Raw genomic sequence first — 13,308 nt, forward strand, 5'->3', positions numbered from 1 at the left:
CTGTGTTTTGCTGTGGTTCCTGAGATTCGGCTTCTTGCTTTCCAGGGTTGTACCTCTTTGTCGCCCAACCCGTGGATCCCTCCCTGGAAAGGCATATTAAATGGTGACACCCTGGCTGCATCCAGACTGGGCCAGCTGTTGGTTACAGGCCAGACAATAAAAGATAAGTTCCGAGCCACTCGTCAGGCTGGTGTTTCAGAGGAGAAACCAACCGAGCACCCTCTTCCTCATTACATGAATTTATTTCTCCCCGAGTTCCCCATTTGGTCACCTGCTGCACAGCCAGAATTAAAGGTCTTCCAGATTTATTTGTATAGCAAATATCCATCTGTACTAAGCAGGCTGTAAAAATAAGTGTTACTAGCACTGAGGGCTTATGGGCAAATATGATAATGGCCATTTAATAATGAATCCCAATAACCACTCACAAATGTATTGTCTAGTTTTACCCGAGAAACGCAATTCCGTTTCTTCTCTGTTAACTCTGTGTTTAAGGTAGTAAATGTTAAAAATGCAGAACATTACCCATAATCTCAGTAGTAAATGAGAACAGTGCATTTAATCAAAGGAGACGCCTATCTGTAATGACATCAACAGGTATTATAAACAAGTGTTACAAGCTATAGAAAACACATCTGACAAGAATCGCAGGACCTGGGGCCACAGGTTTCCCATCAAAGCTGTACATGTACAGTATACTATTCATCCAGCCTAGCCGATATCCAGGACATGGTCATACACAATGCATTGTTTCCTTCGAGCCATATACACACAGTGATCCATTGCAAATGATCTTACCATTGTCAGTTACACTTAAGTGTCTGCATACATTTACTACTATCTGAGAGGGTCTGGTAATAGTGTTCTTGTTTTACATAGATTTTAATACATAAGAGTTTGTAGATTTCAAGAATGCTCAGATATTGGTATTTCTGAATATACAAAAGCCTATATTTTTTATCACGCCATGATTGAGAAATCAGGAAAAAAATCTCAGTTTAGCAGGTTTAATGATATACTGTATAATGTCAAAATTAACATTTCAAAATCAAGGCCTCAAAAATTTGAAAAGATTTAAACAAAAATATATTATTATTTTTTTAAACTTTTCTTTGTGGTTTTGAGGTTATCCTTATCAATTTTAAAGTTTGGATTTACATTTGTAGTAACTTCTGTGGCAGCGTTTACATTTTTGTATCGGTGTCTATAATGTGCTAAATGTATTGTGTCTTAGCAAATGGATGTGGTCTGTACTGTATATTGTGTATGTGTGTTCCAGATAGAATGATGAATTTACAAGTGGAGAAAAGTTCAGCGAAGTATTGGATAATAGATAAAAGTGCATATTTATTGTTGGGTTCTAAACCCAATAATTATAATTTCTCATCGCCACAATAATAAATGAAGTATTGCCTGAATGTTTTAACAAGCACTGACTCCCTATAGTGATGTGTATTAGAAGGGAACTGATCGTTAATGCCATCGCTTAACTTCTCCTTCAGGAGCTGGGTGCTCTACTATGGGTCTCTCGCATGGTTATGATTGACGTGTGTAGCCTAAAGACCAGGCATTCTCAAACTCAGGGGGTGATTCAAACCTGATCGCTTGGCTGCTAACTTTAAGACAGTCACCGCCTCCAGGGGGAGTGTAAATTCGCTGTGCATGTTTGATCCCATGCGTACGCCGAGCTGCAAAAATCCACTGTGTGCAGTCTCTGCGCAGCCCAGGACTTACTCCTACAGTAAGATGAGAAGAGGCTGATTGTGTCCGGATCTGACGTCAGACACCCTCCCTGAAATCGCTTGGGAACGCCTGCGTTTTTCCAGACACTCCCAATAAACAGTCAGTTACCACCCACAAACGGTCTCCTCCTGTCATTCACCTTGTGAACGCCTGTGTGATCGGATTTTTCGCACCATCCCATCGCTGACCGGCGATACCCTTTGTTGTTGTCCGAAGCGCGTGCGCATTGCGGTGCATGCGCCGTTTATAGCGGATTGCTGCTGTGAATTTTCACACAGCGGGCGATCAGTTATGAATCAGGCCCTCAGTCCTCAAGGCACACTAATACCCCTTTTACACAGCCGCTAAAACCACAGGTAATTGCCGTGATAACCCGGGAGCGGCTCAGTGTAATGGGGTTTACCTGGGAATCCAACCCTGCTAGCTTGAAGGATTGGTCCCGGGAAGGACCCGGGCCGCTGTGCAGTGTGAACGGGTAAGCCGGGTTGATGTGACCCAGCACCCATTCATTGCATAGAAAAGAGGCGGCACTTGGAGATCATTTGATCTCCAAGTTTCGCATCGGCACGCGTCGGCGGTGGCATCACCAACCCAGCATATTGCTGGGTCGGGCCGCCTGTCTGAAAGAGGTCTCGCTGAGTCGCATTCAGGAAGGACCTATGCACAAATTCTGGGTGCGACTTGGAATTTTAGTATAAAAGTGGAATAACAGTGCAGGTTTTAGTGATATCCAGGCTACAGCACAGATGGTTAAATCAAAATAATAGAGGTACCAATTTAGGGGGTCTATTTACGAAGCCTTGCTGATTGTCTGGTCCTTTCCGTCCACTTTAGCTCCATCCATGGCTTAGTAAATAGACCCCTAAGTCACCTGTTCTCAATTATAGATATCATTAAAACCTGGACTGTTATGTCCCTTTCAGACATGTTTTAATATTATGGTAATTTACCAGCACAGGCTTAACGAGCTGCGACTAGTGGTAGTGTGACAGCAACCAACCTGGGTCTGCAACCTTCCAATTTACCTAGGTTATTCCCGAGTCTACCCATTGTGGACCTGGGTTTCTAGATCCGGGTCTGGCCAAACTGCTCCTAGTGGCTGGGTGGACTCATCAGCGGCAGCAGTTCCGCCTCCCGCAGTGCTTTCTACTCTGTCCCTATAGCTGCAGGTGTGTGTCTGGGTGTGTCATTAACAAAATGATCCATCACACTGGCCAGGGCCACCAGCCTTGCACACAATTCACTCAGCCTGCTGCAGGACTGTGATAACCCGATCACTAGTGGTGTCTGCATGGCAAGGCCAGCAGGCTTGTGCAGTGCTGGTCATCTTTGTATATCACTGCACTTGTATGTGTATGTCATTCGTGTACAGCCTTGTGCCCTGATTGTGTGCGTGAGTGTGGCAAAGTAGGTCATAGTGAAAAGCATGCTGTATATTTTTGCTAGTAGTTTGAGTCATGAAGTATCCTGCACACCATAGCAAGAAAATGATGTGTGGCACAATAAACAAAAAAATATATAAAAATTGGTACACCTTGCTCAGTAGGGCAGATCTATAAGGGGTACTACTGTGTGGCGTACCATGTATAAGGTGCTCTACTGTGTGGCGTACCATGTATAAGGTGCTCTACTGTGTGGCGTACCATGTATAAGGTGCTCTACTGTGTGGCGTACCATGTATAAGGTGCTCTACTGTGTGGCGTACCATGTATAAGGTGCTCTACTGTGTGGCGTACCATGTATAAGGTGCTCTACTGTGTGGCGTGATGTAAATGAGGGACACTACTGTGTGGCATGTGAATAAGGTTGCAAAACTGGCGTCATTTGAATTGGGGGTACTATTGTGTGGCCACAACCCTTCTTTGCGAAACCAAAGGGGTAATTTAGAGAAGGACACAGGAGACCTGCTGCTCATAGATTGACGATTATTGGGCTTGTGATGTTGCCTGTAGATCCCCTCTGGCTTTGCAGAGCCCTTTCTGTCGGCCAGCTGAGTAAACATCACAGCTACAGTACATGCAGGGGGTGTCTCTTCTGCTGATACGTCTCCTGCATGCTCCCTCTTTCAAATTGGACAGTAATCTAGACCCGCTTACAAGTGACTTTGAATTACCATCCGTCTCTGAATCACCCCCAAAGACCACTTAAATGGAGGTGCGAGCTGTCAACTATAAAAATGTCTTAAAAAGTAAATGTTAATAAAAGAAAAACCTGGAAAATTCCTATGTTTAGTGTGAACAGTGTCGGTGGATCACATTGTGAGTCACCGCTAGGCCACCAAGGATATTGCTGAGCGGGATAGCGATTCCCGGGGGCTCCAGGTGGGGAAGGGGGGGGGGAGTTTCCCATAGGTCCTCTCACCTCCCTCTCACTCATACCCAGTGGCCATTTTACCCTTTGCTTAGCTTCAGCAAACAAGCTAAGTGGGAGCTGCCAGCTTATCCTCCGCAGAGGTGGCTTTTCCTTTCTACAAAGGGGGTTCCTGGTGCTTCTGACAGACTGAGCTGCAGACTGCATTATAGAGAGAGTCTCTCCTGCCTCCTATACCCGGACTGTTCTTAGTGTCAGGTTGTATTTTCCCCTACCTCACCTCATGGTGTTGGTGGTTGGCAAGTGTCCCTATATTTTTTTACACTGTAATCTTGGGTACTGTATACTAGGATTCCTAGTATTGTATATCTATACTTCATTTCTCTAGCATCCATAAGAGATATTGGGGACAGATTAGTACGATGGGGTATAGACGGGTCCAAAGGAGCCAGTGTACTTTAAATTTCGATAAATTGGGTGTGCTGGCTCCTCCCCTCTATGCCTCCTCCTTCAGCTCAGGCGAGGATGCACACTCCTCAAAGCTCCAGAGTTTTTCTTCTATTTCTTTTCAAGTTTTATTTCTTTCGGTATGCTGTTTGGGCAACAAAGTAAGAACGCTTCAAGAAATGGTTCGCATGGTGCTCCGACCTGCTCGAGTCTCCATTCATCTTTGCATAAAATTGTTGGGAAAGATGGTGGCCTCGTACAAGGCAATTCAATTCGGAAGATTTCATGCAAGACAGTTCCAATTGGACATCCTGAACAAGTGGTCCGGTTCCCATCTTCAGATGCACCGGATGATTCAGCTGTCACCTCAGGCCAGAATCTCTCTCCTGTGGTGGCTAAAGTCTTCAAACCTGCTGGAAGGTCGACCCTTTGGGATTCAGGATTGGATCCTCCTCATGACAGATGAGAGGATGGGGAGCTATCACCCAGGGGACGCAGTTCCAGGGCAGGTGGTCTGCCCAAGAGGCCCTACTTCCAATCAACATTCTGGAACTTTGGACTATCTACAATACTCTGATTCAGGCATCCCCTCTACTCCGGGTTCAGGCGATCCAGGTGCAGTCGGACAACGCCACGGCGGTGGCGTACATCAATCAACAAGGAGGGACAAAAAGCAAGGCCTGCATGTGAGAAGTGTCAAGAATACTCCTCTGGGCAGAAAGAAATGCAAGAGCACTGTCCAAGATCTTCATTTCGGGAGTGGACAACTGGGAAGCGGATTTCCTAAGTCGCCACGACCTCCATCTGGGGGAGTGGGGACTACACCCTCAGGTGTTTCAGCAGATCATCGACGGGTGGGTATGCCCACAGATCGACTTGATGGCCTATTGTCTCAACAAGAAGCTTTGCTGCTATTGCTCACAAACCAGGGACCCTCAGGCGAGCGCAGTGGAAGCGCTGACATCGCCTTGGCATTACCCGCTGGTCTACCTGTTTCCTCCCAATTCCGCTGATCCCAAGGGTGCTCAAGTGGATCAGACATCAAAGAGTGGAAGCAATCTTGATTGCCCCGAAGAACGTGGTACGCGGCTCTTCTGGACATGTCCGTATAGGACCCTTAGCCTCTACCACTAAGAAGGGATCTTCTTCAACAAGGACTATTCGTCTACCCGGACTTACGGTGGCTTCGTTTGACGGCATGGAAATTGAGCGGAACATCCTAGCTCGCAAAGCGCTTTCCAAAAAGGTCATTGCCACTATGGTGCAAGCCAGAAAACCTGTGACATTGAAACACTATCATATCTGGCGGAGATATGTCTCTTGGTGCGAGGAATGCACATATCCCTCTGCAGACTTCAACTTGGGAAGGTTCCTACGATTCCTGCAGGCTGGAGTGGATAAAGGCTTATGTCTGGGATCCATTAAGGTCCAGATTTCAGCACTTTCAGTCTTCTTCCAGAAGAAGTTGGCTCTCTTGCCAGAACTTCAGACCTGCTTGCAAGGGGTGCTTCACATACAACCTCCATTCGTGCCGCATACGGCACCTTGGGATCTGGATGTAGTGTTGCGTTTTCTACAGTCCTCCTGGTTTGAACCTCTGATGACAGTAGAAGATAAGTACATCACGTGGAAAACGGTGATGTTACTGGCCCTGGCTTCTGCTAGGTGTGTCTCAGAATTGGGGGCCTTGTCGTGCAAAAGTCCATACTTGGTCTTTTATGAGAACAGAGCGGAGCTCAGGACTAGACAGCAGTTCTTACCGAAGGTGGTCTCCGCATTTCACTTGAATCAAACTATTGTGATTCCGTCCAGTTCTGACACTTCTGCTCCTCCGGAGGCATTGGATGCTGTGCGAGCCTTGAAAACTTATATCAAGAAAAAGAGTTGCCCTGCTTCTAAGCAGTCCATTGCTCGTTGGATTAGGCTTACTATCCAATAGGCCTATGCGTCGGCAGCCTTACTGGTTCTACAGTCTCTGAAGGCCCATTCTACAAGATCGGTGGGCTCTTCCTGGGTGGCTGCCTGTGGAGTCTCGGCCTTGCAACTATGCCGAGCTGCTACCTGGTCGGGGAAGAACAGGTGAAGTTCTACAAGTTTGATACCCTGGCCAAAGAGGATACCCAGTTTGGGCAGGCGGTGCTGCAGATGTCTCCGCACATTCCCGCCCGTTCTGGAAGCGCTGGGACATCACCATCATACTAATCTTTCCCCAATATCCCTTATGGATGCTAGAGAAAATAGGATTTTAAATACCTACCGGTAAATCCTTTTCTCGTAGTCCATAAGGGATATTGGGGGTCATTCTGACCCGCTCGCACACAGCGGTTCATCGCTGCGGTGCGAACGAGTCGGAAATGTGCATGCGCGGTGCCCGCAATGCGCACGGGCCTCGTTGCACAGCGACAGCCGTCGCCAGGCAACGACCATAAGAAAGAAGAAAGTGATCGCTAGCGCAATTGCAAGAAGATTGACAGCAGGGAGGCGTTCCGGGGCGGATACTCACCGTTTTCCGGGCATGGAGATCCGAACGCAGGCGTGTCCAGGCGTTTGGAGGGCGGTTGTCGGACGTCAATTCCAGGACCTTCATCGATGGATCCATCGCACAGGGTAAGTAACTGCAGGGCTGGTCTTGTTCTGCACAAAACCTTTTTCGCATAGCAGGGCTGCACAAGCAATCGCAGCCCTGCTATACTAAAATACACTCCCCCATAGGTGGTGTCTAGTTGATTGCACGAGCAACGTGCGATCAACTCGGAATAAACCCCATTGGGCGCCTCTGTGCTGTGACTTTCTGCAGGTTCTCGGTTACGTGTTCCTGTTCAGCTGTTGCTCTTAATGTTGCCAGATGTTGCTGGCTAAGTTATATATTGGTGTGCTGGTGTGAAAATCTCACCACACTTTTTGTTGTTATGTTCCTTCTCTCAAGTATGTCATTTTTCTTCGGCACTGTTTACCTATAACTGAGCTATAGGAGGAGGCATAGAGGGGAGGAGCCAGCACACCCAGTCGAAATTTAAAGTGACCGTACAGATATGTTGTTAATTCTTATTGATGCACCCAAACGGGGTTGGCCGGCTTCTGAAAACACTGTGGCTCGTTGGGTGACTTCTGCTATTCGGCAGGCCTATGTATCCTCTATGGTTCCCGTTCCTGACCCCCTGAGGGCTCATTCGACTAGGGCCCTCCTGGGCTATTTGTGGGGGGGTGTCTGTTGAGCAGCTGTGTAGAGCGGCAACCTGGTCGTCCGTGCATACCTTCACGAAGTTTTACCGTTTGGAGACTGCCTCTGTTGGGCGTCAAATTGTACAGACGGCTCTGCTGTCTGGTTCTCCGTCCTCTACTTAGCTTGCTTTGGGAAAGCCCATCAGTAAGTGCGCAACGTCCCCCAGATGGATGAAAGAGAAAAGGGGATTTTTGTTTACTTACCATAAAATCTCTTTCTCTGATTCCATCTGGGGGACCCTGCGATCCCTCCCGTATTTTTGTCTGGTTTATTGGTTGTGTTCTTTTATGTCTCTTTCGGCTTTGCTAAACGTTAACGGAGTTGATTCTGTGACAGACAGGGAATGGGAGGGGTTAGAGGGGGGAGCAGTTAGTTTCTATAGGTACCAAACTCCCTTACTACACACTCTAACCCAGAGGTTCTCAAACTCGGTCCTCGGGAGCCCACACAGTGCATGTTTTGCAGGTAACCCAGCAGGTGCACAGGTGTATTAATTACTCACTGACACATTTTAAAAGGTCCACAGGTGGAGCTAATTATTCACTTGCGATTCTGTGAGGAGACCTGCAAAACATGCACTGTGTGGGCCCCCGAGGACCGAGTTTGAGAACCTCTGCTCTAACCCATCAGTAAGTGCGAAGCGTCCCGCAGATGAAATTAGAGAGAGAGATTTTACGATAAGTAAACAAAAAGCCGATGTACGGGGGCGTGGCCTGACGGGTAATGGAGTAGGACGTGTTCTCCTAGCTCCCCAGCCGACAATATCCTAATTATATCCTGACACCGCCTAAGTGACTGCATAAGTGGCCCTGTGCGGCTATCTGATTATCTGCTGCCCGATTTGAACCTCGTTTCAAGTGGATCCTGTGTCCAGTGTCCCTGCTGGGAACGTTAGAACGGGTGAGCTGATCCAGACCTGCATGAGGCCGGCGCCATCTTGGATGGTGCTGCAGGGGAGCTGTGCCATTCGTCTCCCACCCGGCTTTCCTGACGTGCCCTGCGGCCGGCGAGTGGATACCGCGGGGGCCCCGCCACCTGAGCAATACATCGCTCTGCTCCATTTCCCCGCCAGACGACCAGGGCGCTTGTCGCGGCCGTGCAGACTACGTGAAGCCGCCGGGCGCCATCTTGCGGTTGGCGGGCCGCGTACACGGAGCTCCGCCACCCGCCCCTGACAGCCCTGTGCTAAACCTGGAGCGGCCTGTGCGCCGAGCACAGAACACCCCCGCTGCCTGCTACAGGAGCCCTTGTCCCTGGAGGGCTATAACATCAACGGGGCTGGCTGTGGGGTTTTCCGGGCGCCATCTTGTGGTTGGCAGCAGGCTCAGCTCTGTTCCTGTCCACACCTCTCCTGCTGGAAGTGTCTATTATATGCAGCTTGGGCAGCTGGACCTGACTGGAGGCTGGTGAAGGATACTAAGAAGACCTGCATTGCTCTGCCTCGGGAAGGTACTATCTGTGCAGGTGGGAAGTTGCCTGACTCTTTGATTCTGACCACAGCTTCCAAATTCATAGTGCCGACACGCAGCAACACTGTCAGGAACACTGGTCCTTTTATTTATATATATATATATATATATATATATATATATATTGGTAACAACAGCCCGGCACTCCCTTGTGCTGAAGAGTTGAACAATGCCCCGGTGCCCTCAGAATGTATGCACATCAAATGGAAAAAGAAGGACTGCGGCACTCAGGGACGTTTTGAAAAAATAGCTGTATTAAGTTCAATACATCATGGCATCGACGTTTCGGGGATTTTAACCCCTTCCTCAAGATGCAGTAGAGACTACCTACTGCATCTTGAGGAAGGGGTTAAAATCCCCGAAACGTCGATGCCATGATGTATTGAACTTAATACAGCTATTTTTTCAAAACGTCCCTGAGTGCCGCAGTCCTTCTTTTTCCATTTGATATATATATATATTTGTCCTGCGTCTCCTGGCCCTCACACAGCGAGTTAGTGCCTGCGCCCCCTCTCTCTGCCTGCATTGCTTTGATATATAACTGGTCGAATACGGCGGCATTGTGTTATCCAAAATGGTGAAAGGCCGCCAACAAAACGCGGCGGCGGGCGCAATGGAAAAGTTTGTCCGCAACCCCGGTCCCCAACAACAGAGGAGGGAAACTACACAAGCTGAGTCTTCGCCCCCTTCTCCTGCATACTGCTCTGCCTCATCAGAACCGCCTGATGCTGCGTTACAAAGAGTGTTGGATGCCGTGACAGCTAGTGAGGCCCGTTTGGCTGATAAAATTGGGCAGGTGCAGTCTGATCTCTCCATTATACATCAGGACCTACAACGGGTGAGAGAGAGGGTGAGTGAGGCCGAAACCCGTATCTCCAATGTCGAGGATACTGTCACCCCGCTGGGACGGCGTACTGATACTTTGGAGTCTCAAATGACTGATGTGCGCAAAAAACTAACGGATATGGAGGGACGCCTACGTCGCAACAATGTCCGATTCATCGGTTTGCCCGAGAAGGAGGAGGGCTCATCTCCTGAGGAATTTCTAGAGGAGTGGCTTCGGAAGGCATTTGGACCCGAGGAATTCTCGCCTCATTTCACCATAGAACGAGCTCATAGAGTTCCGATGCGCCCGTTGCCTCTGGGGGCTCCGCCCCGTACCTTTATCGCCAAGTTCCTTCACTTCCGCGACCGGGACACTGTTCTGAAACTTGCTCGCACGAAAGGCCCCCTAAAATGGAACGGGTCGCCAATATCGGTCTTCCCAGACTTCGCGGTGGAGGTGCAGAAAGATAGAGCTCAATTTCTGCCTGTTAAGAGGAGACTCTGGGAACTTGATTTGCCATACGCCATGCTCTTTCCATCACGATTACGAGTGGTAGCTGATGGTGAAACCAAATTTTTTGCGGCTCCTCGAGAGGCGATGATATGGCTGGATAGACGCTTCCCGGCGAGACGGGCTCTTGCTGATCCGTGATTAATTCCTGTGACTATGGTTGCAAGAGATTTTATGTACAGGATAAGATTGTCTGCATATCTACTGGGGGGATGCAGGATATGGAAAATGTTTAAATGTCTAAGTGCTGCTCCCTGAGGATGTGAGGGTGGTGGGGGGGATAATTACTTACCTGATTTTCTGTTTTGTTATCCTTCTCATACAAGCCAATTATTATACTTATATTGCTGGGATGTGTGGGTTGGGAGAGATGGGGGAGAGGAGGGATATATCTGTGGTCCGAATACACCTGATTGTATTTTGCTCTTAAGTCCCGGGGAGTGACTCTGTATGTTTCGCCCCTTTTTCTTTCTTATGGGGGTGATTTAGTCTAAAGGCTGGGGATGTTTTGTTTGTGTTTTGTTTTCTCTTTCTTAGGGCCATTATATTTTTAGCTCCACCCAGAGTATAACAAGTTGTGTGCTCTGGGCTTGAGCCAGTGTTAGGTTAGGGGATCCAAGTATGCTGCAGGTTGGGAGTAGTGTACAGGGTGGGGGGAGGGGGGAAGTTAAAGGCTACGGTTGTTTCTGGTATGGATGTTCGGAATTTGAGTGTGTGTGGCTTACGAACCTATTCATTGAGCGGTGGTGCCTTGTACTTGTATGCAGAGAAGATGGATCTGGCTGGCTGCGGGCTGTAGCCTCTATTATTATCAAAACGACCCCTCATGGTTGGACTTAGGATAGTGTCATGGAATGTGCGGGGACTCAATGACAAGATTAAGAGATCTCTGGTGCTTAGACAAATTAAGCAGTATGCCGCTGATGTGATATGTCTTATGGAGACCCACCTGGTGGGCAGCAAGACCCTAGCCATTAAGAGACCTTGGGTAGGATGGGCATTCCATTCTACACACACTTCTGCCTCTCGGGGGGTCTCTATCCTTGTAAAGAAGACTGTTCCCTTTGTGATGGAGTCAGTACAAACGGACCCATGGGGGAGATATGTGTTTTTGGAGTGTAAAATCCACTGTACCCCTCTGCTTTTGCTGTCCGTGTATGTGCCTCCCCCGTACTCCTCCGATGTCCTAAAAAAGGTTGCAGGGTTTATGGCCTTGTCACCGGGTATACCCGTGGTTTGTGTGGGGGATTTCAACAATGTATTAGATAAAGCGATGGATAGATTCTCTACTACTCCCTCTAATCCCTCTGGTCCACATTCTGGTAGAAATGATTTTGCGGATGTTGTGTCGGGGCTGGGCCTGGTTGATCCCTGGAGACTGAGACATCCATCTGTTAAACAATATTCATGCTTCTCACACTCCCACTCCTCGTTCTCTAGGATTGATCTGGCTCTTCTCTCGAATGATCTGATTCCTAGGGTCCGGGATAGCAAATATGAGACTAGGGGTATATCGGATCACTCCCCTTTAACATTGACCCTGGATTTTAATTGCTCTAGAGGCCAGGCAGTGTGGAAGTTTAATCCGTTTTGGCTAGTACATATGGGAGATGGCTCCGATTTGGTGACTGCGTGGCGGGAATTTTTCGAGATAAACAAGGCTGGGCAGCCTATCTCTAATTTATGGGATGCGTTCAAGGCCTTTTTGCGGGGAACCCTAATTAAACGAGTGGCTAATTTAAAAACCTTTTTCAGGCACCGGGAGTCCGAACTAGAGACCATAAGTGTTGCTGCAGAGGCACAATATTTACAGGACTGCTTGGATAGTTCCAAATCTGCATGGTTGACAGCTCAGGGGGAGTGGAGGGAATGTCTAATGGAAAAGACTCAGCATAGACTCCTCTTCTCCTCTCACGCCTTTTACGCCTCCGGGGATAGGCCGGGATCTTATTTAGCCTCCCTGGCACGGGGTGAGAGATCCGCTAATACCGTAGTTGAAATAGAGGCCTCAGACGGTACCACTGTATTGCAGACCCCACAGATTGCGTCGGAATTCGTGTCGTATTATAGGCGTTTATATAGCTCTAAACTAGACTGTACCCCGATGCAATTAGACGAATATTTACAGACTATACAGCTCCCCTTGCTGACTTGTGAGGCACATGACTTCCTCGAGGCACCTATTTCACCAGAGGAGATTGTGGATACGATCAGTGCTGCCCCCAATGGGAAGGCTTCAGGGCTCGATGGCATACCGTCTGAGCTATATAAGCGTCATTTAGATTTTTTCGTCCCCCAATTACTTGAGCTATATAATCAGATATTCACACAGGAATCCCTCCCATTATCTATGGCGGAGGCATTGATTATTGTCCTTCCGAAGCCCGATAAGGACCATAGGAAGGTTGATTCTTATAGACCTATCTCCCTTCTACCGACCGATATTAAAATTCTGGCCAAAATCCTGGCATGTAGATTAAATAAGGTCATTACGCAGATCATACACCCAGATCAGACGGGATTTATGCCCAATAAATCAACATCCATTAATCTCAGACGATTATTTACCCATCTCCAGGTCCCCCGTGAGGCACCCTCATCCATAGTAGTATCATTGGACGCCGCTAAGGCCTTTGACTCCGTGGAGTGGGAGTACTTGTGGAGTATCATGCACAAGTTTGGTATAGGCCCCAGCTTTATCAAATTCGTCCGCTTGCTGTATTCCTCTCCCATGGCTAGAGTGGCGGTGAATGGCTTTGTGTCACATTCCTTTCCATTGT

General features: G+C 48.2%; 1 protein-coding gene across 1 annotated transcript in view; it reads left to right on the forward strand.

Annotated features, from left to right (window-relative positions):
- Positions 1 to 13,308, forward strand: part of RSKR (ribosomal protein S6 kinase related) — an 88,588-nt gene that overhangs the window by 2,348 nt on the left and 72,932 nt on the right. The window contains exon 2 of the mRNA XM_063953229.1: positions 46 to 294. Coding sequence (XP_063809299.1) covers positions 46 to 294 — 249 coding nt within the window. The remainder of the gene's footprint in view (positions 1 to 45; positions 295 to 13,308) is intronic.

This window comes from Pseudophryne corroboree, chromosome 2 (genome assembly GCF_028390025.1).
Source record: "Pseudophryne corroboree isolate aPseCor3 chromosome 2, aPseCor3.hap2, whole genome shotgun sequence".
Lineage (NCBI taxonomy): Eukaryota > Metazoa > Chordata > Amphibia > Anura > Myobatrachidae > Pseudophryne > Pseudophryne corroboree.